This window comes from Neopsephotus bourkii, unplaced genomic scaffold (assembly GCF_033783945.1).
Source record: "Neopsephotus bourkii isolate Nb327-2 ecotype Australia unplaced genomic scaffold, CSIRO-AGI_Nbou_v1 NB_196, whole genome shotgun sequence".
Lineage (NCBI taxonomy): Eukaryota > Metazoa > Chordata > Aves > Psittaciformes > Psittacidae > Neopsephotus > Neopsephotus bourkii.
Genome location: NW_026900709.1, coordinates 6,490,643 through 6,518,566, shown reverse-complemented (window position 1 = coordinate 6,518,566; position 27,924 = coordinate 6,490,643). Strand labels below are relative to the sequence as shown.

Here is a 27,924-nt window from a genome sequence, read left to right as displayed (position 1 = left end):
AAGTTTGCTTCTGGAATCCAAAGTAAGGCATTGACCAGAATACCTCTATTCACCAGCTTCCTCCCTATGGTGAACTTGTCAGAGTATCAGTCTTGGGTGGAGATAGCCGTGGAAGGGCTTGTGGAACAAACCTCTTGTGTATCTGATGTGCTAAAACGAAAAAGCCAGGAGCAGATGACAGTCGCCCAGAAGCTGAAAAAGGGTTGCTTCTGACCTAAGTGAATAACTAGCTGCAGTGTAAAGCCTTGTCACTTCATCAGTGCCTGAAGATAATTTATATATATAGAATAATTAAATGGGGAAGTGTCAGCTCAGGATCAGTGAGCTGCTAGGAGGGGAATGAAGAAACTCCTTATGGCATGATTACCCCACCTGTAATAGCGTGAATAGTTCTCGTTCCCAGATCTCAAAACATAGCTAATAAAAACATCAGACAGTTTCTGTGTGAGAAGTTGCTGATAAAGTATGTTTTCATCAGTAAATATGAGAGAAGTTTGTAACATTGTGAACAATGTAGCAGATGATTCTTTCTTGCAGTGTAAGAAGTAGGGAGACAGGAAACGAAACAAACAAGAAAAACAGGTGACATAAAAATCAGGATGAAATTGTTTTCCTATGAGTCTGTAATTAAGCTGTGAAACTTCTTGCTATAGCACCTTGTAGATGCTAAAAGATTTAGGGCTAATTCATGGAAGAAAATACAGTCAAGATTATTAAGGTAAGATAAAGTAAGTCTTCCTGCAAAAGTCATTGAACTAAAAATCTTTGGAAGTTGGAAAAACGTTCTGCAAATAGTAGTACAGTACTCTGCTCTTCTCTGGGTATATTTGCAGGGCCAGATGGGATTTGGGTAAAGTGGATTTTTATTCTGACCCTATACAACTGTTCTTAGTTACTTTTACTTTAAAAATTAAGCTTATTAACAGGATCAGAAGAATTGAACAGTTTTAATACCCTGGCATAAAATCAGGGAATCCATCTTTTAAACTGAAGCTGCAGGGAAGATAAACCCAAGAGAACACTGGATTATGCATGCAATTGAGAGGGTGCATAGCAGCTATTACGATAATGTGGCTTCACCTTATTAAGAAGACAACTATGATTTCATATACTGTGGATCCACATAATAGAAATATAAAAATGCAAAATATTAGGGAACTTTCTCTTCTGTTCTGATTTTGTTTGAGGCTAAGATTGAGCTGACATCCTGTTGCACACAGTGGTTGTAAGAAACTGGGATTTACAGTATTAAAAAATGTTGTGACCCCTCTGGCCCCCTACAGTAACTGTTGGTGTCTCAAGGCATTTACTCAGCTGATTCTTTGCCATTTTAGGGTATACCATTCCAGGAAATTCTCCAAATGCAGCATCGCAGAATACAAAGAGTTCTTGCTTCGTGGCGGAGGTGCCTGCCTTTTCAACAGGCCAACAAAGGTAATAAATATGTTTGTAGTCACAGCACCTCTGCTAAATTTATCCAGATGTCTAGGTGGGTATTTTCTTGACAATCCTTGTAATCAGCTGACTGTTCATTCCAATAACATTTCAAATTAATTTCAAGAGGAGTGCAGCTTGTTTTCCATCAATTCTTCATGCTCAAATAATGACAGATATTACAGTTGCTTTTTTTCTCACAGCCAGGTACACCCCCATTCAGCATAAATTTACTACTACTTAAGCAGGAAGTAGTGCAAAATGAATCCAGAAGTGAGGTTGTAATGCATGCTCCACATATACTTAATTCTTGGACTTTTTGCTGTTAAAAAGAATGTCAGTTACCACACCAAGAATTAGAAATCAATAGTTTGCTTCATACAGACAGCAGCAGCTAAATCAATAGTTTACTTCATAGAGACAGTAGCAGCTTGTGGTTGTTCTCAGAGTTATCTTAATTTCCTTTCAGAGGTACATCTAGCAAGCTCTAATTTATAACTGTTTCCTTACATCACCCACTGCTTTTTCCACCTAAAAACTTACCAATATAATATTTTTTGCTAAGGCAATATTAGCATGACGTCCTTCTAAAGCTGAGTAATATAAACAGGTTCAGTGTGGCTCTTTTTGCAAAGTAAGACCAACCCAAAGTATTAATATTCCATTTAATCATGGTGTCAAACTTGCTGTCCTTGTAGAATTTAGTACCCCGTGAGCCTATTAGGCTGTTCTGTTTACTGTGCTGAATGCCTTGGCAGACCACCACCTTGCACAATTAACCAAAACGATCTTGCTTGTTAGAGTGTTTTTCAGTCTTTTCCCAGGGTAGCAAGCTTTGCTTATGGAATAAGAATGTAAGAATTCGTACAAGAAAGAGTGAGCAAGGAGAAAAGCAAATACAGCTTCATTTTTTGATGCTGGCTGTCGAGCAAGATAATGTGAACAAGTTGTCAAATTGACTGTATTTAGAATAAAAATCTGGTTTACTTAATGAAAATGGTCCCAGGAGAACAGCTGAATTGTTACCTCTGTCAGTTTTTCACAGCTTTGAAACTGAAGGACGTTGGGGGGAAGGGGAGGAGGGGCAGAAATTATACAGTATGAGGTTAGGCAGAAAACGGTGTGTTTAATATTCAGGTAAATAAAACGTAGTTGTGTTAAGCAGTCACCATGACGTGATTCTTAATCATAACCTTTAGGTTATGCTCTGACATGTATGTGAACCTTTAGGTTATGCTCTGACATGTATGTGAACATTTGATGGCTCCTGATAAATGCCATAGGGAATTTGTGTGTTCTGTTACTTCCTTGCATTTCTCTGGTTGACCCCCTTTATGCTTTCCTATGGGGTGCAGGTCAAGTAACCAGGTCTGTCTGATGGCGTATTGAATTTCAGGTTGAGAATAAGAGATCTTGCTGTTTCCACTGAAGCATGGTAGTAACAGTGGCTTATAGAGAAAAACATGTTTTCTAAACAAGATTGCTAGTGAAGAGTACATAGAGGTGTTACTTCAGTGTAGCTTTGCTTCTGGCACCCAAAATTATAGGTGCTATTGATTACCTGTGTAGTTTGTGCAATGAAAGTAAAATGTTTTCTTTCTTTTTGATTCCTCCCCCCAGCCCAAAGTACCAAAGTAGAATTTTATTCAAGTTTATAACTAATTTATATTGTATTATATGTTACATTTTATATCTTGATAATCCTCAACAGCTGTATTGCCACTAAGTCAATGCAGAAAGAACATGTTTACTCGCATCTTTCACCCTTATTTAGCTGCAGATTTATGTTCTTATTTTAACTTGTTAACTTTTACCTTCTCATTTCAATCATGTTCTAGTGATGAATGTGTTTGTGTTGCTAATAGCTCAGTTTAGTTGGGGATTCCTCATATTCTTACAAGATTTTAAAGCAGAATTTTTACATTGAAAACAGGCACAATTTTTGCAAAATTATTTCTGACAAGACTGAAAAATACCTTAAATTACCATTAATCAATATTATGATATGTGAAACTGGAATAGAATCTATAGCATCCTGAACTATAGGACTTACCTTTATTGTATATATCTGGTTTGAGGATTAACTGTTTAGCACTGTCTGTATGTGGTTGTTATTCTAATTTACTAATAAGGCACACAGAACTTGCTTTTGGCAGTATTTTTTAATGTTTATTACTTTCATGCGCATGTTACACTGGAATAGATGGGAGCTACTTGCATGAGCATGTGTGGGTACTTGCACAGATCCCAGAGATCTTACTGCTGACTGGTTTCTTGAAGGAATTGTCAAAGAAGTGGGAGTCCACAGAATAGGAACAAAGTTCAAATATTATCTCCTTGAGTATTATTTTATTGTCTTTCTGATTATCATGATTTTCTGAGGTCAGTATTCTCCTAAAGAGGGTTAGCTTTCAGTTGTACAACTTTCATGACTGAACAGTTTTGACTAGCAGCACTTGGAATCATTCTGCCTTCCCCATTGCAGTATCACAGCATGTATATTCTCTATGAGAGCGTATTTCCATGGCATGGTGGAAATGGGCAATGTGGGACAGAAAACTCATTTGATGCTAGTTTTAATCTTACAGGCTGGGGGTCTTTTTTGCTTTCAGCTTTTTGAAACCACTGAGTGTGGAAATGGATACGTAGAAGCAGGAGAAGAATGTGATTGCGGTTTCCGAATGGCAAGTAGAGTATATATTACTCCACAAGTATATATTACAAGTATATACTACTCAAGTATATATTACTCCACAAGTCTTATTTTTCTTACAAAATATATTCAGATAAATTATGTGATTGGTAAGGGAGGGGGAAAGGTTATGGAAGTGAATTTGTTTTGCCTGTTGTTTGGAAACGGCTTTGTTAAAGGACTGTGTTAAAACATTTTCCCAAGTGAGAATGAGTGCAAAGGCAGAGTCCTCTGAACGGTTCCTGTTACACAGGTGACAAAGTGTAGCTGCTTTCCAGCAAGTTTTGAATTGTTGCTTACATCTTTATTTGTGTACCTGGAGTGGTAGATTCCTTATCAGTGCTTTGGAGATAGATGCCTGGGTTTGGACAGAATAAGTAAACTGTTGTGGTTTTCTCTATTTTGGAAATATTTCATTTGTTTTCAAACCTGCCCTGTAGATTTGAGTCCTAGTTCTAGTATTTAAAGAGAATTGCACCCATAATTAGTTTCCTTAATCTTTTTTCCTGCATTCTGAGCAATTTGGCTAAGCAGCTTGCATTTGGCACAGGCTATTCCTCACCTGTTAAGAAGCTTCAGAAGGTGTGAATGCCCTTATATAGCATACTTGTCACTGTTTTACCTTTAGTATCTGAGCATTGCAAATGTTCTTCTAGCTGATAATTCCAACTCATCAGTGCTGAACTGAATCTTTTGTCTGCTGATACCTAATAGTTTGTTGGAAAGATTGTGAAGAGAATTGTTACTTACAATGGAAAACTAAATTTTGCTTAATATTTTCTTCAGGAGTGCTATGCAGATTGTTGTAAGAAGTGCTCTCTTTCTAATGGAGCTCACTGTAGTGACGGACCCTGCTGTAATACATCATGTCTTGTGAGTGTTGCTGCAGTATATCTATTGTTCTGTCCGTTGTCCATGGAAGTCCTATGCAGCTTGTTATAGTTCAAAGTGTGTTTTATGTAGAATGAAAAGGGACAGCTTATGGAGACCTAATCTTAGACCTTAACTATATTCTTCATTTTCTAGTTTTTCCCCCGGGGCTATGACTGTCGATATGCAGTGAATGAATGTGATATTGCAGAGTTCTGCACTGGAGATTCTGGCCAGGTATGTATGCAGCAGCTTTCTCTGCTTCACTGTTGATGCATGCTTGCACTCATTTTCATATCAGTTTAAGAAGAAAAATCCAGATTAGCAAACTGCACACTCATATGCCCAAAATAACTGCAGCAGGTTATTTTTTAATCCTAACAAAACCTTTTAAACAAAAGAATAAAATATCATAACTCAAAATTAATCAAAGTGGACTTGAAATATTACTTCTGTACATTTATTTGGTTTCTAGAACTTGTAGGGTTTTGTGTATCTGTGTAGTATTTGTGCCAGACATCCTCCTTTACTCTTTGCCTGGTCTATAGCGTGAGTAGTAAGAATATATAGCAAATGTGAATGGAATCAAAGGGAATAAGGGTAAGATTTTATTAAATAAAATAGTATAAAATATGAATGTAGGACACTATAACTTGAATATAGAATCATTTAAGTTGGAAAAGGCCCTTAATATCATTGAGTCCCTGTGTCCACCACTAAACCATCACTAAGCATCACCTACAAAATGTCTTTTAAATGTCTCCAGGGATGGTGACCCAACCACTTCCCTGAGCAGTCTGTTTCAATACCTGACAGTCCTTTCAATGAAGGAACTTTACCTAATCTAAACCTCCCCTAGCACAACCTGAGGCTGTTTCCTTTCATCCTATCACTTGCTACTTGGGAGAACAAACTGACACCCATCTTATTACAACCTCCTTTCAGGTAGCTGTAGAAAGTGATAAGGTCTCCCCTGAGCCTCCTCTTCTCCAGGCTAAGCAACCCAGTTCCCTCAGCTACTCCTTGTAAGACTTGTATAAAGGGTTCTGTTTTTTTAGAGTGTGCACAGGTATTAGAATTTTAAGACTCTTTCTTACACATTTCTCTTAAACATTTGGCTAATACTCAAAAGTATGAGAATAAACAGCAATCAGAATACTGGTTTGAGTTCTTTTCAATGGACAACTTTATGTACAGCTTCCATTTTCACAGCAATTTTGATTTAGGTAATATATGCTCCTTTTCAGCACTGAGTATTTAGCTTCAGGGCTATATAAGAACTATGTAGCTCTGCTGCAGTAATTTACTGCATCAAGTTCTTAGCTTTGAAGAAATAAGATTCAGGATAGATCACGTCTCTTTCTGTGCATTGGCTGTAATTACAGATGCCAATAAATTAACAGTAACCTCTTTTTATATTACCATGTGAGACATCTACATTTACAGATAAGTAGCTATTGCTGATATTTTATTGTAAATCTTTTATTCTCTATATGGAGCATTCTTAATGGGAGGGAGAAGGGCTTTCTTCAGGTAGAAAGGCTGCCCTCAAAGTACTGGCTAGCAGCATACCCTTTCCAAATCTTCACAGGTCCATTTTGATGAGAAAAAGCTTTGAGAATAGGCTGCTCCTAGCTTCATCACGTGCCAAGAGAACATCACAATTAACATCATAAAAACCCCTACACCTCTATAAAGAATAGACTGGTAGGCTACAGCTGGGTGCTCACTCACTTTCTTAGTGGAACTGAGCTGAATGCAGTGGCAGTGTTGCAAACATGGCCTCACTACTAGCTGCCAAATACCCTGTTACTGAACACATTTGTTTTGCTTGTCATTTTACATGACCTCCTCAATTTCTACTTGGAATATTCAGAAAGTTAAATCAAACATTGTATTTCATGGCTGATGATGTTCATTTTTTCATTTGTATTTGTAGCTATAAATATTCGTGCACTAATTATGTCACATTATATTGTGCAGTTGTCTTCTAAATCCATTAAAATTCCATATGTGATCCTTTGTATTATTACAGTACACATGATAAAAAAATTGTTACTGTTTTTCAGTGTCCACCAAATCTTCATAAGCAAGATGGGTATGCCTGTGATTCTAATCAGGTATGCAGTGTTTAAAAATCCCTGCACAGCTGCAAATAGAAATCAACCTTATACAAGAATACAAGGTTTTGGTTTTGGTTTTGTTTGTTTAGGGTTTTTTTGAATCCTGTCTTCAATATTTCTTTATGTATTTTGTCTTTTGGACATCACTGTTCCTTGTGCTTTATGCAGTCAATGAACACTGACTAATAACTTAGAGTAAAATCTGCTTGGCATCCTTACATTTCCATATTTAGCTTTTATTACACTCCATGTTAACAAATTCTTTATAACTACATAAATGAGGAAAATAAAGCAGTTGCTGAAATGTCAGTACATGTTAGGCACCGACTTTGAGAATCTGCGCAAAATGTGTACTCAATTTACCCAAATTCATGAAAATTACCTCCCAATCTGCATGTGAAGGATCAAAACGAGACATTTGTTGAGGGAGGGGGATGATTGAAATGGTATTCAGTTCTCATTGCTAACATGTTGTGTTTTGTTTAGGGTCGTTGCTATAATGGTGAATGCAAGACAAGAGATAATCAATGCAAATATATCTGGGGATCTAGTAGGTTGACTTTTAACTACCTTAAAATGTATTTTATTTCTGGTTCATTCCTGTGTTTTGTGGTTTTAGGATGTTATTTTTTGTTCCTGCCACTGTAACTTAAAGTAAGTTTTCTGCTTATTAGAGTAGACTGCAGTGAGATCCCGTGGCTTGATGGCCAAGTGAAGTTTCATGTCTGGGAGTGATGACAGTGAGATAGTTCTGACATGATGGGGTTGCAGACATAGGTAGGGCAGCAAATGCTGGACTCTGGTGGAACTGGATGAGAAAACATACAAAATATTGGCAACTTTGAGTTATTGTTACTCGGGGGGGAGGGGGGAAGATTGGTTTGAGGATTTTATTTTTTATTTTTTTTTATAGTTCAAAATGGATGTTTTGGGTTTTTTTTTTTAATGGCAGTTACCGATTCCATTATCCCAGCAGCGGTTCATGCTAAAGCTGCTTCACCTTGTCTCTCTTTGCTATACCATCCTGTAAGTCAAGAAAATTAATTAATTGGTGCGAATTTAAATATACACAGTATGAAATGAAGCCCAGAAGTGCTGAGCAAAATAGAGCTGCAGTTGCAATGGATTTTGGCTTGCAGCTGAGAGGGGATAAATTTTCTGAGTAACGACTTTGAGGCAGTTCAACAGAGCAGAACTATCAGGATGTCCTGTCCTCTGGCACTTCATGCCTTTTTGTGCTTTTTGTCTAATCATAACTGCCATTGCTGACACTGCCTATTTGAGGCAGAAGAATCATTCCATTCTAGGGAAGATGTGAGGGAAAGAATATAGTTTTACCGTTTATTGTCTTGTACAATACAAAGGATGCTATGTAACTGTAAAATTGGATAGAGACAACATTGTCTTCTAATGTTCTTTTGGAGCTTTACGCTGCCACGTTTCATTTTTTGGTAATAGGCACTAAAAGGCAATATCTGTTTTTATTAACTACTTACTTCATATCTTACACAATTATGTTTTAAAATATTTGGTTTCCCTTCTGTACAGGTGATTTTACTGAAACTCCTCTGTCTTATTTACGTTTAGTATTTGATCTTAGAACCATAGAATAGTTAGGGTTGGAAAGGACCTTAAGATCATAAAGTTCCAACCCCCCTGCCATGGGCAGGGACACCTCACACTAAACTATGTCACCCAAGGCTCTGTCCAACCTGGCCTTGAACACTGCCAGGGATGGAGCATTCACAACCTCCCTGGGCAACCCATTCCAGTGCCTCACCACCCTTACAGGAAAGAATTTCCTCCTTATATCCAATCTGAACTTCCCCTGTTTAAGTTTAAGCCCATTACCCCTTGTCCTGTCACTACAGTCCCTAGTGATGAGTCCCTCCCCAGCATCCCTATAGGCCCTCTTCAGATACTGGAAGGCTGCTATGAGGTCTCCATGCAACCTTCTCTTCTCCAGGCTGAACAGCCCCAACTTTCTCAGCCTCTCTTCATATGGGAGGTGCTCCAGTCCCCTGATCATCCTTGTGGCCCTCCTCTGGACTCACTCCAACAGTTCCATGTCCTTTTTATGTTGAGGACACCAGAACTGCACACAATACTCCAAGTGAGGTCTCACGAGAGCAGAGTAAAGGGGCAGGATCACCTCCTTCAACCTGCTGGTCACACTCCTTTTGATGCAGCCCAGGATACGGTTGGCTTCCTCTAGAACTGCCTTTTTTTCAACTGATTTTTAGAAAAAACAGAAGACCTTGTTAATTAAATAATTGTGGTTTAAACCATTTGGTTCAAATTTCCACTCCTAGAGAGCAGTAGAAGTTACACTCTGACTGTTCAACCTTGGTTTTCCCTATGAAGTCCTAAAACAGAAAATAAAATAAACATTTGTTTGATGTCAGAGCATACAGTTATGATATATGTAATTTGTAAAATCTTTGGTGTCTGGGAAGACAGATTGGGATTAATTGCAGTGAAAACAGTTAGAGTAAATGTATGTGCAGCTGTTTTGAAGTGAACAAACTTAGAGCACAGATAAATTCAAGTGCAGGAGACAATACCGACACTGTGGAAACTGTTTTTTACTTTTAAAGTTCAAGCAAATTTTGGGCACTGAGCATTGTTTAAGAAAAGCCGTCTGTAGGTATTGCAGTTCAGTCTGCTGGGTTCCCATTGGAGTCACTGGAAAATACCATCTGTGTATGTACATATGTGGTTAGAGATGTGTTTTGTATTATAGAGAACTGCTGCAATAACTCATGCAGGTTTTTAAAGCTGTGATGGTGTCAGTGGAAATTATTTCCTTTTTCATCAACAGAGTCTTCAGGATCTGACAAATTTTGTTATGAAAAGCTTAATACAGAAGGTACAAAAAAAGGAAACTGTGGAAAAGATGGAGACCGATGGATTCAGTGTAGCAAACAGTAAGTGATCTTCATAGTCATTAATTAGGTATTGATTAATACTGGCTTAATGTTGGCTACTTTTTCATGAGTGTCAGCAGTTTGTTTTGCCTTATTTTGGATCTTCTTTCCCTCACAAGGTTTGCATCTTGTAAAAGTTCCATTCAGACAAATCCATGGCTGACTCTACAAATACACTTATAAAGAATTCCAGGTTCTCCGAAGAATGTACTTTGACTTTAATACTTTACAAGGAGCTGGAGCAGAGGGCAGCAAACCATCACCTGTTCATAATATACAAACACTTCAGATTTGGTAGGGATAAATTAGGCTGCCAATACACATGCTATTTTTACTTGCTCTGGGATTAATAACAAATTATGATATTTCAAGTTTGTTTCAACCTTTATTTTTGACCAGAGAGGACCATTCGACACTTGGATGCTCTTAGAGAAAATAGCTGATTCACTTGTATGTGAGCATGGTATCTGATAAAATTTACTTTTCAAGCTAATAGCCATTAGTGGAGAGATTTACATTTCTCCTGATTCTCTTACTGGTTTGTAATGTTTAGGTACGCATGTAACAGTTTCAGTCTCAGGATGGTGTTTTCCTTCTTTGTCTATTAGATGTTTATCAAGTGGCTTTATTTATTACATGATTAACCTTTCAGAGAGGATCATAAGGAAAGGAGTTGTGTAATGGATATTTTCTATATTTGGATTAGTGTTGTTCTGATATGTATGTTAAAAACTTTGTATAAAACTGGTTTGGGGTCAGTAGAGAGATGCAGAAAAATGGTGTAACTGAAGGGCCATTTAAAATGTTTTGGAGTTTTCACAAATACGGTTTCCAGCATTCATCCAGCTTCTTCTATGACTTGGGACAATTGTAGGAGATGGAATTTTTAACCCAATATCCTTCTATTGAAGATTGCACATATAAAATAACATCAGACGAAGCCGATTCTTTAACAAAGTTCAGGCACACACGCACTGCATGCGGGTGATTTTTATCATGGTTCTGTTGCCCTGCAAGGGAAATAAAATTCAATTAAAAATTCAAACTCAATGTACAGCATTCAGCCTGCTAGAGAGGGAAAGGTAAGTTATCCTGATGTGACAAAGGTTTGTGCAGTTTAACTCCTCTTAATTGTACTATATTGTAATTAGAGCACAGATAAGTTTTTGGCTCATACGAACTTTCACTGGTCCATTAGCGTGAGCAGTGCTTTTTGCCTCTTTTCATTTATATCAAGTAATATTTTACTTCCAGACTTGTACTCTGAAAATATGTGGCTTACCATAATATATTACTTAATGTGATCAGCAGCATCATTGCTAGCCTTTTTTTGTACATATACTTCTTATTATTCTAGTAACTTTTTGATTTATATTTTCATTTCACAGTGATGTTTTCTGTGGCTTTTTGCTCTGTACCAATCTTACTAGAGTTCCCCGAGTTGGCCAAGTTCAAGGAGAAATTATTCCAAACTCTTTTTATCATCAAGGACGAATAGTGGATTGCAGGTAAAAGATAATGCACAGTTCAGACATTATTTTACTCTGTCAAACATAATTAAGATAAACATAGCTGTAAAATTCTATGAATTTTTAAGGTAATTAATATTTTACAGCTCAGCAGAATCATTATCCTGAGTGATACTTTTGATTAAAATAAGGCCTAATATTCCACATTTAAAGAGTGAAAAATGTGGCTTGTCCTCCTAATTAGCTGATTTCTCCAGTTCAGTCATAGTTTAATGCTCAGCATTATACTTCCCTGGTGGATAAAAAGACTGTCATTTCAAAGATCTATATTTTAAACATAATGATTTTGTGTCTTACATACTCAGGGAAATAGCTGTAGGGGACTGGAGGAAACTGAAGTTTCTTATTACAGGATAAGATGTTAAACCACAGTTCAGTTAAAAGGCAGGTAAATTTTAGCCTGCTGTGACAATACTGGACTTGTGTTTCAAAGACATTGGCAGCACTGCTGTCATACTAAGAATACTCTTTTTTAGGCCCTAAGTGAACAATGATGCCTTAAATTTCCTATTATTCTACTAGTGTCTAACCTAGTAGACATGAGGGTTTGGCTTTTTTTTCCACGTTTTTCTAGCACTGGTATTCCACAGTATTTGAGGGGAGAAAAATAAAAAAGGAGAAAAGCATGGGCCATCAAAGGCTATTAAAAGAACCCCAAAGCCTAAGGTGCCCTTTGTGAGTATTTAAGCCATCATCAAGACTTCTTTTTAGTCTGACTGCTGGAACACATTGTCAGTGCTGTGGACGGACATGATTTTGTTTAATCTGTCTGTATGCTCAAATGAGAGAAGGGTCTGAGGCTTTTAGTGTCTACACTGACATGTTTAGTATTTTCAAAAGACTCCAGTCATAATACTAATAGTACCTTAAAACTTTTTTCTCGTAGTGGTGCTCATGTTCTTTTAGATGATGATACAGATTTAGGTTATGTGGAGGATGGAGCTCCATGTGGACCTCAGATGATGTGTCTGGACAAAAAGTGCCTGCCAATTCAGTCCTTGAACATAAGCAGCTGTCCCATTGGTTCTAATGGAAAAGTCTGTTCTGGTCATGGGGTAAGTCTGAACTGGGAGTTACCAGCTAAGCTTCTCCAGCTGTCTCTGCTCTATCTGGTTTTAATGTACCCTGTGGAGTTCTCTGCCTGAAAGTGTTCCTAAGACCTGTTGATCTGCAAACACAGATATTTAGATTTAGGGGAAGACTGCCATTCTGTGAAGCACAGGTAAGATTTTAAGCAGCAAAGTTGTCAAATCAGTTCTGCAGTTATACCCAGTGTTGTTTTTGTTTCTAGGAAGAAAAAAAACGCTTTTATATCAGTTACTGAAAGGCTTCTGTAATGTAGTACCTGTATTTCGAAGTATTTGCCATCTTCAGTTAGACTTTTTCCTGACACTTTTATGAAATTGGTCCTGGGTTCATGGAGTTACACCCCATGACTTAAGTAAAACTTAAACTGTTGTATCTCAGCAGAGACTGTGTTCTTGAACAGATGCAAAGTGTGTATCATTTTGCATTCAGGCTCATTATATTCTGATTTTCTACCCATAAGTCCATTTATCTAAGACATTAGGTATGTTTTAATGATCTTCCTTAGCTATAAGATTGATAAAACATTTCCACTGTGAGATTCAGTAGACAAATACTTGCCTGAGGGGCTAGACTTTATACAAGAAGGCATTTTTCTTCCTTCTTGTTATGTGCACTTGGAGTGCTTCAGAGAAGAGGGTTACATTCAAAACCAAGAAGATAAAAAATTAAAATTGGAAAGTAAAGTTTCTAGGAGATCTAGAAATCATCTTGGTACATTTGGAGAGTAGCGTGACTGGTAAGAGAACTGTTACCTTCTTTGGTTTGCTTTGGATTATTCCAATTCGTAATTTAAAAGACTACTTGAGTTGACCAGACCTACCATAGGATGTGTTTATCTTCAGCTTCTTAGCTAAGATTCTTCAGGGAATACTTTAAGAAGCAGAATGAGGTAAAAGTTAAGCTAAAAGAAAAAAATCAGAGGTAGTACTTGCTTATAATCATTAGTATGTAAGCAATTTTCTGGTGTATTATGCCCTTATATTCCAGTGTCCAAAAGACTGATTAGCTGATACCTAATGATTGACTTCACTTCTAGGCTCATAATCAAAACTTCATTCTTTTTTTTTGTGTCTGTTTCTCATGTCATGCTTTTTTCCCCTTAGTAACCTCTTCTAGCAACGCATTACATGTGCTTTTTAATATGGAAAGTTCATAGCTCTCAACTCTATTGATTTGATACTTTAGGGCTTATCAGTTGGTTAGGTTTTCCTGTATCTGATAAGTGTATTGCCAATTTTAGTGAGTCCTAAGTCCTTTTTTAGAGGTCATTCAACTAAATATAGACAGAGGAAGAACTATTTCATCTTTCTAAAAGATAAGCAAGCACTTCACATTGCTTCTTAGAAAAAAAATTCTGACAAAACTAATGAAAATCTTACTGTTTTTAATACATGGGAGCAAGCTGTAAATGAGAGGTTGTAAAGAATAACCGTGTCTTAAACCGTTTAAACGCTAATACTTGTATTTGTTCTGGACATTCGGGCTCAAAGTCTAGATAGCTGGTGAGTGGAGATCTAACTACACTAGATAGGGGATTTTCTAGATGAGAATTTCTGTTATTTTTTACATTCTATGCAGGTGTGTAGTGAACGTGAAGATGAAACCACTGGGGCCACTTCTGCTTTTCTTAGCATCTGAGGGTATTTAGAGGGTTAAAGCAAACTTTGAGGTTATTTATGTATTATACTCATGCTAAACACTCAGCGGTATTTTTACAATATATAAATATATATAAAATATAAATAGATAAGTTTTATACTGTGAATTAAATACCTAACTACATGTTAAAGAAATCTAATAAAATGTAGTTCAAAACCAATTGCTGTCATTTATTTTCCTTTCCAGATTTGTAGTAATGAAGCCACTTGCATTTGTAATTTCTCCTGGGCTGGGACAGACTGCAGTATTGATGATCCTATCAGGGATACTGGTAGCAAGAAGGATGAAGGACCCAAGGGTTTGTGTGATTTCAGTTTTGATGTTCTTTCAAATATTTATGACATTTTTCTGTTGCTACATGGTAGTAGATTGTCATATAACAACCAAATATTATTGTACAGTCCTTTTTAGACCCAGACAGTAAAATTCTGCTTTGTGTAGATGAAATAGGTCTTTCTGCTTTGAGAATGGATGAAACTTACTTTTTTAACCTAAATTTGGGGAAGATTTCAATAGGTAAGGTTACATACTTTCTGATTTTTCTTTCATCCCTTATTCTCTATTTTTTATGACCATTTTCTGATTGGAATATAAACATAGCTCTTATTATTTCTATAATTGAGTATTTATGTTTTACTAGATGTTGCCAGTTCCCTTAATTGTTCTCAGCTAATTCAGAGAATTGTGGCATAAGAAAGGGAAAGGTGGAATGTGCCTGGTGAAAAAAGCTTTGGTTCCTTGAAAACAGATTTCAGTGAGAGGAAAAAGAAATAAATTAAGATTTTTAAGGACTTAAATTCTTCTTGCTATCATTATTATTTGCTCTTACGTATTTAGTAGATATTTCAACTGCATACGATGTATAAATACAAAGAGGAGCTATTGAGGAAATAATTCATCAAAGCAGTTTTGCAAAGACAAAGAAAAGCACTTGAGATTCTCTCTGACTTCTCTGCCAAAGAATTTCTTCGGATTGTGCTGCCCAGTTCTCTCATGTCTTTCCTGTCATCAGGACATTGTCCAACATCAGACTATATTTATCCAGTGTTATGCAGTTACAGATGAAGCTCCCAATAAACAACTGAGAAAGCCAAACAAAATTTGTCCCAGTTCCAGGTTCTTCTGTCCCTTATACAAGGCTGATGGAAAGAGGATAGAGTAACTTAAAAATGTAGCCCTTAGAGCTCAGACCCTAATGGATTACTCTTTCAAATATCCAGTGTTTCAAGGGAGGGCAGGGGTTTGATATGTCCCTCCAAAATGGCTCTACTAGTGTCTTGTGTGCCTTAGTTTTTGCCCCATAGCAGAATGGCTCCAGTAGACTTTTACCAAGAACTGTTGAAGAGATAATCTTAAAATAAGTTACTACTGCAAAGGAAGCTCTCTAGAACAGTCTGGATTTGTATTAGGGTATCTGTGTATATACAGATGTATGTATAGAGCTGCTTGGTTTTTATCCTGCCTTGCAATACTGCTTGTCTTTCCGTTTCCCATGAAAACATTCCTGACTGTGGAATGCTGCTTACACAGTCTTAAAAAACACTGTGGAGAGCAGCACTATAGAGCTCATTACTTCTGTGTGTATGTGGATAAAGAGAGCAGTATTTACACTTGTGACACTGAAAGTACATTATTTGATATCGCTCTTTCCACATCCCGTAGGTAAGAAATAATGCCCTCTGTAAAGAGTTCTATAGGAAACCCTTTTGTTCTATAGGAAACCCTTTTGCTACACAGAAGGTACACTTATCTTGGTTAGATTTTTGTGATTTAAATTAACTCATCTAATTCAGACTGAAAATGCCTTTATGAGGATTACTGTGTCGATGCTGAAATATTCTGGGAGAATGTCTGAAATGAATAGTATGTGCATGGATTTCTGCCAGCAGGTACGGACATGAAGCTTAGACTGCATTTTTCAGTGGAGCCCTCTGCAAAAAGGCAGGATATGGTTTTGTACAAGATGGTTCAACAATTCCAAAAGATGGATTATTTTTACTTTTGTTGTTACAATAATTTATTGGTGTTGAATCACCTAGAATTTAGGAGCTAGAACACTGACAGCTCATATAATCTCTTTCAATGTGCTAATAGAGGAATTCCTATGCGAGAAGATGCCAGAAGAACACAGAAGTAGTTTTGTAAAGATTCAACATACTCAAGTAGTTTCCATTAAGCATTTTCCCCTTATTACCAGTACTTCCTACGTCATGCCAGCTTACAAGCATGAAACAGAACCCGAAATACTTGGTTTTCCTTAGCCTGAAATTTCAGTTTTGTTACATTTCAGAAACAGAACGCTCGTGATGTGAAAATTCACCCGATAGATTTAAGATCTTTCACACCACAGAGCCAAGCATTTTTCTTACTACAGTTGGAGCATGTATAACTAGGAAGTATTGCTATTTATTTATATATTGTTACGACTGACAGTTGAGTGCTACTCCTGCTGACTTGTCAGATCTTTCCATCATCCATCAATTCCTCTTGGCTCCATTTTCAGGATTAAAAAAAAAGAAGTCTTTCTTAATTATGTTGGTATTGATACACGAGTCTTAAGTTACTCTAAACTCAGCAACCTACTGTATCCTGTACTAGCAGACCTACCCAGCATGCTGGCAGTTTTGGGAAGACAAAGTGTTCTTGCTGTTAATTTCTGGCTACTGCAGAAACTTGGAATTACTTTAGAGTGTTGGCTAGGAGTTTTGAAATCAGTAGGATTCTGTATGTGCACAAGATTCTTCCTTTGCCATTTCATTTGCAGAATTAGGCCTTTGCTTGACTTAATGGAAGTGTGTGTATGTTTGTGTTTGGTATAAAACTTATGTCTCAACTGTGTAGTGTGTTTGTGTGTAGAGTTATGAAATAGGAAAAAGTTAGGAAACCATTTCAAACCAGACTTATTCAGCAAGAAGACTATGAAGTTTTGTCCTTGGAGAAGTTCCCATTAGACAGGATTTTCAGCTACTTGCTTGTGGTCTATTATGACTCAGTATATCTATCAAGCTTTTAATCTTTAACCTAGGAAACACGTAGATGTTTTCTCTTAAAACAGTTCCCTTACAAAATGAAAAATAAGGCCTCAGTGTCTTGAGAGAGACTGTCTGCACATACTGAAAGTTCCAGAGTGCTACCTGAAGCGCATTTCTAGAGAAGGATTTTTCTTTCACAAAGGTCTTATCTGTCTTTAGGCTTTAGAGATAAATAGTCTTGTCGAGAAATACAGTAACAAATAAAAATATTACTAACTAGTAAAGGAATCAATTATAAAGCTTGTGGTTTTTGCTCTTCCTATGATGGAGCTGTTGCCAAGCAATTATCATTTGTTATATTATGGATACAGTAAGTTTCTGGTGATAAAAAGAAAGTTTTCTTACTGGTGATTTGTTTACATTTTGGCTGCTTTAAGAAAGCAATAGGTTGAGGATGTTCCCTTGTAGAGGAATAATAGAATCACAAAGCCAACAGGAACAGTCTTACATTTAAAGCAAAACTTTTTATTGTAATATTTGCAAGCATTCACAGAAAATCAAATACTTGGTTTCAGAAATTTTTAGCTACAGTATTTGGTAAATAAAGGTTTCTTAGGAGGTTTGAAGTGTTTATCTGGCAATGGACTACAGTATAAAATATTCCTTTGAGGAGTTATTTCATGTTTTCATTTCAGACATAATGTGATTATTTCCTTAAAAAAATCTTCCCTTTTCCCTCCACACAGTGAGCATGGCCACTAACAGGCTAATAGGTGCAGTGGCAGGGACCATTCTGGCCTTGGGGGTGATTTTTGGAGGCACAGGGTGGGGAATAGAGTAAGCATTTTTCTTAGTTTGAGTTCTATGTCTGGTGCCTAGTGTGTGAGGTAACCGTATGCACCTGAGCCCTCTGTGTATTACCCCATTAGCTTTGTCTTGTGGCCACTGTATTTGTCATGTGATTGACTGTGTCTGTGTCTTGTGGTTTGCTCATGCAGTGTTGAACCTTCTCCTGTCTGGGGTAATGTGGGGCATAAACCAATAACCTGGTGAATTTTTACATTGTCACGGTAAAATTAAATGTCTAAATGTTTCCATTACACCAAATTATAAAAAATAATTGGGAAAACCGGCAGCTTGTGATTATTTTGCAGAACAGAGGAACATGGACCATTTCAGAAAATGCAGGAATGGTTTACTGCAGTCTGTGGGGCTTTCAGTCTTATAATAGGTCACATGATCTAGCTAGGAAGATGAAAGCTGATGATAGTATAGACAGCTAGTTTTACAGGAAAGCTTCCGAATGTTCTATTGCTAGGATTCTGTTACCTCAAGGTGGTAGAATGCTTAGAGTATAGAATTCATCTATGAAGACTATGGATGAGTGATTTTTGTTGTCTTTTCTAGTTTTCGGAAACTGATCTCAAGTATTAGCCCACTACTTCAATTTTACTAGAGGCTATGATCTACGTATGTGTATGTATATGTATGCATACACATATAAAAGTGTCCATTTAAGAACTCTCTTCATTCTGCATTCACTGTGCAAACTACACAACAAGTCACTGTTATTCTGCTCCTCTGAGATTTCCAACTCTGCCATGTTTCTAAGACTACGCATTACCTCTGGTGCGTGACAGTGCCATCTCCCTGAAGGGGGAACTATAACAAGGCAGTTTGTGATTTCTAACCACACTGTGTGAAAAAGCATTCACATGGAGTTCTAATTAAGGCTGCACAGGCAGTCTGCTGGTAGGCACCATTTGTGTGTAAGTTTGCAGCTCTAAACACGTTTTTAGCTTTTGCTAAATGGGACTGTTACATGAACCTTACCTTAGATTCTCAGGAGAAAAGAGAGTTGGATATTTGGTTTTGATAACTTAAACCAGAGACTTTGCCTGGCAAAGTGACAGGCAAGAAAAGAAAACATCAAAGCACCACAGTGCCTTGTTACCTGCAGGACAATCTGGTCTCTCTAGCAATTAGCCTAATTCTAGCAACTCAGCCCAATTCTCACAGGCATTTGATTGTATGGGGGGGAAGGGGGTGGTGGTGGAGATGTTTGGTGTTAAAAATGAAATAATTTCTTTAGTTGTAGAATCAACTAGGTTGGAAGAGACCTTTAGCATCAAAAGTTATGGATGCTTTATAAAATTGGCTCAGATCCAGAAAACGTTTTCAATCAGGACCTGGTTTTAATTATTATTTAACATAATTTCAGTAACTTTCACTACACCCAGTTGTTTTATACATTATTTTTTTTCTGTTTAAATTTGGATTGAATTATTCCATATTCATAGTCAATTGATTTTTCAATTGAAAGAACAGACTGCTGTCCATTGAATGGATGCGCACTATGAAATGTATTTCCCCTCCCTACAAATATTTGACAACCAGGGAACACAGAGGAAGGATGTAAAAAAGAGGCGATTTGGTACTTCCTCATCTAAGTTATAGCTGTGCTACTATCAGTTAATCATTGAATCTCTTTTGTGGAAGGATAACATTCTATGGCTAGAAAGAAATCCAGCTTTAGAATTTTTCAAGGCTTCTAAAATGTACTGCAGATAAATAATTTGCTGTGTTTTCAGTCTTTTCTTATATGCAATAATTTGATAAAAAGTAAGCCATAGATCTGAGTCAGATGCGGTAGCTCACTGGGCTGCTGGGCCTTAGTTGGGGATATAATGCCTGTGGAATGGCATTCATTTACCCCCCACCATGCTCACTCCTGTTGATTTGAGCCAGGTGTGAATTTAAAGGTAAGTCCAAATAAAATTTATTCTTCCAAATAGTGAAAAATCATCTTTTAATTACATGCACTGCTCCTGTCTGTAAAGCTCACTGCACTGCTTTTCAGTCCAGAGCCTTTTGTTCATATTGCTGAATAATTCGTGTAGGAAGCAACCTTTAAACCTGGGCAATCTGACCTCCAGAAGCACTGATACAGGAAATGTGGAGTGAGTGCAGTGGAGTTAGGGCAAGCACGGAATTTAAAACCTAGGCATGTACTTACTGTAGTGTCTGGGACTGGGCAGGTTTTGTGATACCAGCCAAGGTACCAGCTTACGGCTTTCAGTTGTTGCAGCTGCCCTTGCTCTTTTCTTTGCTGATCTCTGGCTGCTCCTATTTCTTCCTTACGTTAGCTGTCAGGCAGCTTTCCAAACTCTCTTTCAGGACATTTAAAATAAGAAAATTTCGGTTGCTGTGTAGAATGGTTTGGGGAGAGTGGGATGGGAGGCAAGAACTCTTTTTGAAGGCTATTCCTGAATATGTACACATTTAAGCAAAGAGTGCACACTGTGCTGCAGAAGAACGGCTAAGTTGGGTTAATTTGTGTTCAGCTCAGATAGAGTTAGCTTTACATCAAAGACTGCTGAACAGGAAAGTTTTGTACAGAGCAGTTAAAATGCTACTCAGGCCTATTGTCAGTTTTCCTCCACCCTGTGTAAATAGAGCACTTAAGGATCAATTATGAATATGTTACTTAGGTGTTCCCTTACCCTCTTCAGAAAATTGCACAGATATATTTTGTGCTGCTTCTTTTTGTTTCTCTTTTCCTGCACCACCCTTCCCCACTTTGCTGTTAAGTAGCTTCTTGAGGAAGATCAAGAGATGCTTTGATGTTTGGAAAGCTTAGTGCTTTTATTTCAACTTTTGTTCCTTATTATATACTACTTTGCTTTTGTAAAACAATTGTTGTAAATTTAGCTTTGATGTAACTGAGGAGTGTGGACTCTGATTAACAAGTGGTGCTAGATGCTCTCAGTTCAAATTAAAATATCCACCACCTTTCAGGATCTCCATGGAAAAAGGTTGGGCTTTTTGGTATTTTTTTCCCTTTTTTATTTTCTGTAGTCATACACATACAGCATTCATTCTGTTCCCTTTCAGTTAAGGAATTATTCACAAATATCTTAGTGTCCTCAGCTAGCAGTTCCTTTACCAGATAATGGAGTGAGTCACAATAGAATTTACTAATACGAGGTTTTTGTCTGTGGCAGAAGTCAACATAGTACAATGCAGAGACCAACAGCTTTGTTCATTCTTACTGTTAAAGAAAAGTAAGTTGGGCTTACAGAAGTTGTATAGAGACAGCACCTTGTGTACTGTCTATATTCCCTTGGAATTTTATGACTACCTTTCAATTGCTTCACATAACATGAATGAAGTCGTTGGTTCTGATGTCTTTCTTACCATAATCCTTTATCACAGGTCCTAGTGCCACCAATCTTATTATAGGCTCCATCGCTGGTGCCATCCTGGTAGCAGCTATTGTCCTTGGGGGGACAGGATGGGGCTTTAAGTAAGCAATGCCGCATGTCTTCTCTTCAGTGGCTATGGCATTTCTCTTTCTTGCTTACATCACTAAATTTTGAGTTCCTGCTACAAGATTTCCAAGTTAACTCCCCTCGCTTCATCCCCCAAACTGTAACAAACTGATTTAAAGAGAAAGAATTACACATGTGCTGAACAAGAGGAGGAAAGGGATTTGAAACTCGTGGATGTTATCAGGATGCAAAGTTGAAGTACAATAAATTTACCTTTCCTGACTTTACCCCAACAAACCATAACCTTAAGAAAATAAGGTCTTTTTCATCTTCAGGTAGTAGCATTATTCTCAGAAGTTGACTATAGTGATTAAAAACCACCAATAACACATCTTCAGGGATGTCTGTTTTGAATAACAGTACTTCCAAGCTGCTATATGAAAAACTTTGTGTAAATGGCAAGCTGTGGCAGTAACAGAGCAGTTTTCATTGACAAATGTGTAGACGCAGTTGATGCAGAAGTACCTGAGCTAACTTTTGTTGTGCGTATTAATATTTTTTTTCCTTACTTCACAATTAAAAATAAAATCAAATTTAGGAGAACATTTTGAAATCTCAGGATGTCTCCTGAAAGATGAAAACATTTATCACCTAATTCTAGTTCTGTGCAGTTTATAACTGTGAAGAGTGACATACTAGTCATTCTGCTTCTGACTGTTCAGCAAAGAGAGAGTCTTGTACAAAGACTCCTGTCTTTTTATGTAGCATCAAGTCCAGCTACATGCATGGTCCATATTTGGTAAAAAGGATCTAAATTTAGAATCTATGTTTAGATCCTTGCAAATCATAGAAGTGTTAAGCATAAGGACAAGTTATTTCTCATGTATTCCAGTTACTATTCCATTTCAGTGACATGAATGAAGATTAAACCATGATACAAAAATAAGGTATAATTATTCATTCAGGGTTTTTATAATAATTCAAAGAATATTTTTATATGGCCTATATTTATATTCCACATCAGAGTTTAGAGAAAATTATTCCTAATTAAAGTAACTATGACAGTAGAAATATAGTGATCAGGTGATGTTTATCTGTTAATTCACTTTTGAAGGTCACCTGAAAAGATGACTCCTGCCTGTTGCACTGCCTGCTACCACTGGTGTTTTCAGGAAGACTCTGTTCTGAAGTTTTTCCCCTGTACTTCATTGCACTTAGAGTTTTCAGTAAATACAGCCCAATTTTCTGTCAGGCTTGTATTAACATTTCTGGTAGAAGTTTTGATTCCTTGAGAACAACAACACAGGCGCATTAAAAGTGATAATGTTATAAACACTGAGAGGGCTAGAAACACTCATATTGCAAGTTCCCATGGGAATTAACCAAGCTACAGTTTGTTGGAAGAAGTAAGTATCAGATTATACTTTTGAACCAGTTTTCTGCTGCCAGCTGTATGTCTGTTACTTAGCAATCCATATGCTTTCCAGACACAGGGTATGCAGTAATATATTTGGATTGCAGAAGATAACTTGTTGAAAACCCAGTACAAGTCATTAACATAGAAAAACCTGAGGTGGTTTACTTCCTGTGAATCTTTTTAAGATGTCTTGTGCCATAACCACCTTTGCTCTTTGGCATCAGTGCTGCTGCTCCCACCAGCAGATATGTGGGCCAGGGACACCTTCACTCAAGTACTCACATGGAAATAGGTCTTTAGAAGAATTCCTTTGTCTCAAACAATGGAGTACTTGATTGACTGTGTTCCACAGCTCTCAAACTACACTAAAGTGTTCAGCTTTGCATCCTGGTGTCATTTGCTTGCCCAAATGTACACAGACACTTGTTAGCACTACAGAGGATCTGTATTGGAAATGCCTCTTGAAGCTCTTATTCTCAAAAGAGCAAGATACAAATGTCTATTCTGTAGCAGAACCTCAAAAACACTGGCCTGGCCTAGCTCACAGCTTGAAGTGCATGTTTCTTCTGGGGTCAGAGGGGAATTGAAAAGGCTTTCCAGCTCGCATACACAAGAGCTAGCACATGGAGACCCTCTGATACTTTGCTTCAGATGTATGTGGAGGGACAGATGAGGATAATAAAGAGGATTTTAACTTCTTTTTAAAACAAGTGATGTGTTTAGTCTCTGCAAATACAAGAGAAGGTAGCTAATGCTTTACAAACTGGGAGATGTGATTTCTGTTTCACAGGTTATCAGATGTTCATATGAACATACGGTACTGTGGTGTCAAGTCCATATCAAACGTAAGCTGCAACTAAGCAAACTTTGTTCATGAACTGAGGTGGGGGGTGGGGGCTGGAGGGGAAGTGTAAAAGGCTTGATGGAAGTTTGGAAAGACAAAGTAAAAAAACCTAAACAACTTTGAACAAGTTTCACAAGTGAATGCTAGGTTAGTTTTTCTAATGAAATTAATATGTGAATAGGAAAGAAAAACATTAACCCCTGATTTTAGGGGGCATAGAGCCTCTATGCACATTTCAGATAGCTTAGTTAAAGGCTGTGTGTGCAAACCTTGTTAAGAGGTAGATCTTACTTCAGTTGAGCCTTGCTTAGTAATTTTAAAGCTTTGGTAGACTGCAGGAAGGGAGTCCTATACATTTCTACCTAAACTCTGCTAGGTAATGTACAGGAAATACGAAGTCTATTTTGATGTGGCAAATCTCTGCAATATAAAATGTTTAATGTAGGACCAATACAGGAAAGCCATTTTTAAGATTAGAGCAATCCTGTGCATCGGCTGCAGGTGCAGTCTCAGAGGCCTTCACTCACCTTTTTTTGTAGCTTATATTCACTTATTTTCCCAAGCTACTACTGCAGTAATGTAAACCAATTAAATGCTTCTGTTGCTGACTTTAACAGTGTTAAAGCACTTTCTGGTAATAAAGCAGCACTAGTAGAAGTGATGTGGAAAATACACATGAAAAGCTGCTTTTTGCTGTATCAGAATGCAAAAGTGGCTGACAGAAGAATTGCTTGTAGGCACAACTATTTCCAGCAGTTGTTTCTTAAGTGAAGGGTTTTCTATCCCTCTAACAGAAGATTAATGGATGGACCAAATACCCAGATACAGGAAATACCAAGTTTTTAACTGGTCTGTGCAGGTGCATCTAGACTCCCAAAATTTCTGCAGGATAAGGCAGAGGAATGCTAATGGCAATGTTGTGAGGAAGGAGGTTTCAGCCCCTTGCCAGCATTTCTATAGTGTGTGTCAGGGACTTAGATACAGTCATCACTACACAAACATCAGCCTTAGCATCCTATGTGAGATATTGTCTCACTTTTTTTCCAAACTAGTAGAATAAATGGCAGGTCAACGTCTTACTTGCAGATGCTAATTTTAGTCCTTTACATTGCTAATTTGAATCAGTTTTGTGGCAAAGCATCACTTAGTTAATGCCTATGAAAACATTTGCTATTTGAAGTGATTAAAATACCCAGTTAAAGCTTTGTATTTGTGATCCCACAAAAGCACAGATTTAAAGTAATATACTGTGTAACCACATTCCTAATTAGCTAAGGAAAAAAAGAAGTTCAATGCAGAGCACTGCATCAAAGTATTTCTTATACCCAGCCTCTTCTGAAAACAGTCTTTGTCTGAAATATTTCATATTTGCAAAGATGGCCATAGTAGAGAGGCAGTGATGTGCTGTAGCATGCTCTGCTTTTTCGATCCAGAATCAGCTGTAATTTCGCTTTCTGTTAGAGACGTTTTTTCTGGTTGGATTACAGACTGAAAGGCTGACCCTCATTATTTAAAAAGGCATTGAAACATTAAATGCAAAGAAGTTAAAGTTCTCAGATATTCCATGTAAATAAAGAACAGGAAACAGCATCATTCTCTTATGTCTTCCATAGAGAACTGTTCTGCACCTCACCTTCCCGTTTTAGTGTCACGCACTGAAAGGAACCCTGTACTGCTGTAATACATAGCTATAAAGAAGTGCAGATATCCAGGCCCTGATACTTACTTGGCCTCCTTGCTTTTTATTGTTATTTTCTTGGGGAAGAGAGAGACTTGTTCTATTTGGCGATTTAAGTAAGACTGCTGTCTCTATTTTAGTATTAAAAAGGTTGGGGATTTGGGATGAAGCTGTTAAAGCAGGTCAGGGAATCAGAAATAGCATTCCCATTCCTGCAGGGTAACACCTGACTGCCTACCTCTGTGAAGTGCTGTTGTGGTCACAGCAGAGAGCTATGGCTAGTGACTGTTCCCTTACTGATGCTATACCTGATGGTCCTTATTTCAGAGACTATTTCAGGTTCCTATATTAAATGTTCTTTCAGTTCTTTACATGTTTCTCTGTCATATAACACTGTCTTAATATCCTAAGTGAAGAAAGGCAGTGGTTTGGTTAGTATCTTATTCCTTGAAGTGTGTATTTCTGCTGGATAAAACTAGAAAATGAGTAAATACACAGTTTGGGCAGATCACAGAAGGCATGGTGAGGGCACAGCAGACATGCCTGTTGGCTCACAGCACAGGTGCTGGCTGAGCTGCCATACAGCCAAATAGTCATTACTGGACCACTACAGTGGCAGAGATAAGAGGTTTGTTACAGGAATTGTTCTGGGAAGTTAGCATGGTATCTGTCCTCCGTACCTTGTCCTAAGACTTAAGAAAGTCCATTTTAAGTAAAATCAGCTCAGGTAACAGAATGCAATTCAGTGTGCATTTTAACAGCTTGTCCTCCTCAAGTGAACTGGAACATGGTACTTTCTCTGCAGTAGGAAGAGAAGTTACATCATCCAGATTTTTCACATACACGGGTGGTTTAAGGGGACTGACTGACTACTAGCATTGGAATTCAAACATCAGTAGTATTTGAATTCAAGTATGCTAGACAGTATTTTAAGAAGAGGTGGAATGGGGGGAAGGAATCAGCTTTCCCCATTTAAACTGGCAGGATAAGCAGATGCAAAGCCATTTTAACTCACATTTAATCATGTTATATTGTGTTCATACTTCCTATGATGCAATTCTGCAAGTTGGCCTGAAAAAATAATTTACTCATCTGAAATTTACCTGCAGTACAGAAGAGGATGGATTGAGACATTGAAATAATGTCAGCCTAATTCAAGAGAAGCATTAATACAGTGCTTGTAGAGGGGAAATTATGAATACAGTGATCTTTCAGAAACTATCAATGCTTAAGCATTCACCTTGCAAAAATATAAGCATTCGTAAACAAGAGAAAAGCAAAATAAAGGATGCCCAAGAACAACCATTCCCTGGAGGTCTTCCCAAAAAGGAGTTGCCTTTGCATGCATTCATTAGTCTCTTAAACCACGAGACAAACCTCATGTATTTATAAATATTGTAGCAGTGCTAGTACTTAGCAGGGCTGCAGAAAAGAGAAGGTCCTGGGGTTGGTATGTAGCTTTAGAGAATTTATGAACTCCTGTTCTGTATTTTTGCATGTTGGTTTGGTGGCGGTAGTGGTGCCTATGCCCAACGTTGAAACTAAATGCATGAGCCCCTTGCTTGATGCCCCACATAAAGCCAGATACTGGGGAGGTTGCACCCAACTCTTGTTGTCGCTTCCTAATGTCTTGCTGTTTGATGTAGGATATCAGTATCGCAGGAGACTGGATATCACTGACCAGCTTGCTACGCACTGTTAACATTAAATTCTAATCAGGCAGTTTCCAGAACTGTCCAGTCTCCTTCGAATGCAATGTCTTTGCTATATTTTGCACCTTACTAACTCACAGCAGTTATGGTCAATAGTGGGGTAAGGGCTCACAGAGGCACTGACTACTTCATCACACTGGAACATGTAAACCAATTCTGGTACAGCCAGAGATGGGCACTTGCCCTGACAACTAGAGTGTCTGTGCTTACGCATTTCCAGTACTGGCACATCCAACTCATTCCCTTTAGGTATGTGCATGCTTTCTTCAGTTACTGGAGGCTGAAAGTTTCTACAAAATCAGAGCACCACTTGAAGTGCTACAGAAATAACTGAGTTCTGTATGCCCGGAAGGTCTTCAAGCTGCATAAGGAAACCAGTACCTCAGTACTACGCTACTGAAAGCATGCAATCAAATTCCTTATTACCCCTTGGCAAAGTTATTTGTTGAACTGTGTCAGTGTGAGCCTTTTACTTTACTATGACCTTGGCGATAGCTTTGTTCCTGTTGTGTCTAACCAATGTCTCGCATTTTTCTCTTTTCATCTCCTTTTGGTGCAACCTGGAAGAAATGTCAAAAAACGAAGGTTCGATCCAAGTCAACAAGGGCCTATCTGAAGAAATGTGTTTCAAGGAGCTGCTTCTGGCACTACTGGATTTTGGGTATCATGTCTTCGCTGTAGCTGCACACAAACTAACTCAGTAAGGA

General features: G+C 37.7%; 1 protein-coding gene across 1 annotated transcript in view; it reads left to right on the top strand.

Moving 5' to 3' along the window:
* Nucleotides 1–27,924, top strand: part of ADAM23 (ADAM metallopeptidase domain 23) — a 70,612-nt gene extending 42,688 nt beyond the window's left edge. Inside the window, exons 15-27 of the mRNA XM_061378094.1 lie at nucleotides 1,335–1,434; nucleotides 4,047–4,118; nucleotides 4,913–4,999; nucleotides 5,153–5,233; nucleotides 7,066–7,116; nucleotides 7,606–7,669; nucleotides 9,941–10,046; nucleotides 11,435–11,554; nucleotides 12,462–12,630; nucleotides 14,510–14,621; nucleotides 21,511–21,601; nucleotides 23,774–23,828; nucleotides 27,785–27,924. Coding sequence (XP_061234078.1) covers nucleotides 1,335–1,434; nucleotides 4,047–4,118; nucleotides 4,913–4,999; nucleotides 5,153–5,233; nucleotides 7,066–7,116; nucleotides 7,606–7,669; nucleotides 9,941–10,046; nucleotides 11,435–11,554; nucleotides 12,462–12,630; nucleotides 14,510–14,621; nucleotides 21,511–21,601; nucleotides 23,774–23,828; nucleotides 27,785–27,898 — 1,222 coding nt within the window. The 3' untranslated portion in view covers nucleotides 27,899–27,924. The remainder of the gene's footprint in view (nucleotides 1–1,334; nucleotides 1,435–4,046; nucleotides 4,119–4,912; nucleotides 5,000–5,152; nucleotides 5,234–7,065; nucleotides 7,117–7,605; nucleotides 7,670–9,940; nucleotides 10,047–11,434; nucleotides 11,555–12,461; nucleotides 12,631–14,509; nucleotides 14,622–21,510; nucleotides 21,602–23,773; nucleotides 23,829–27,784) is intronic.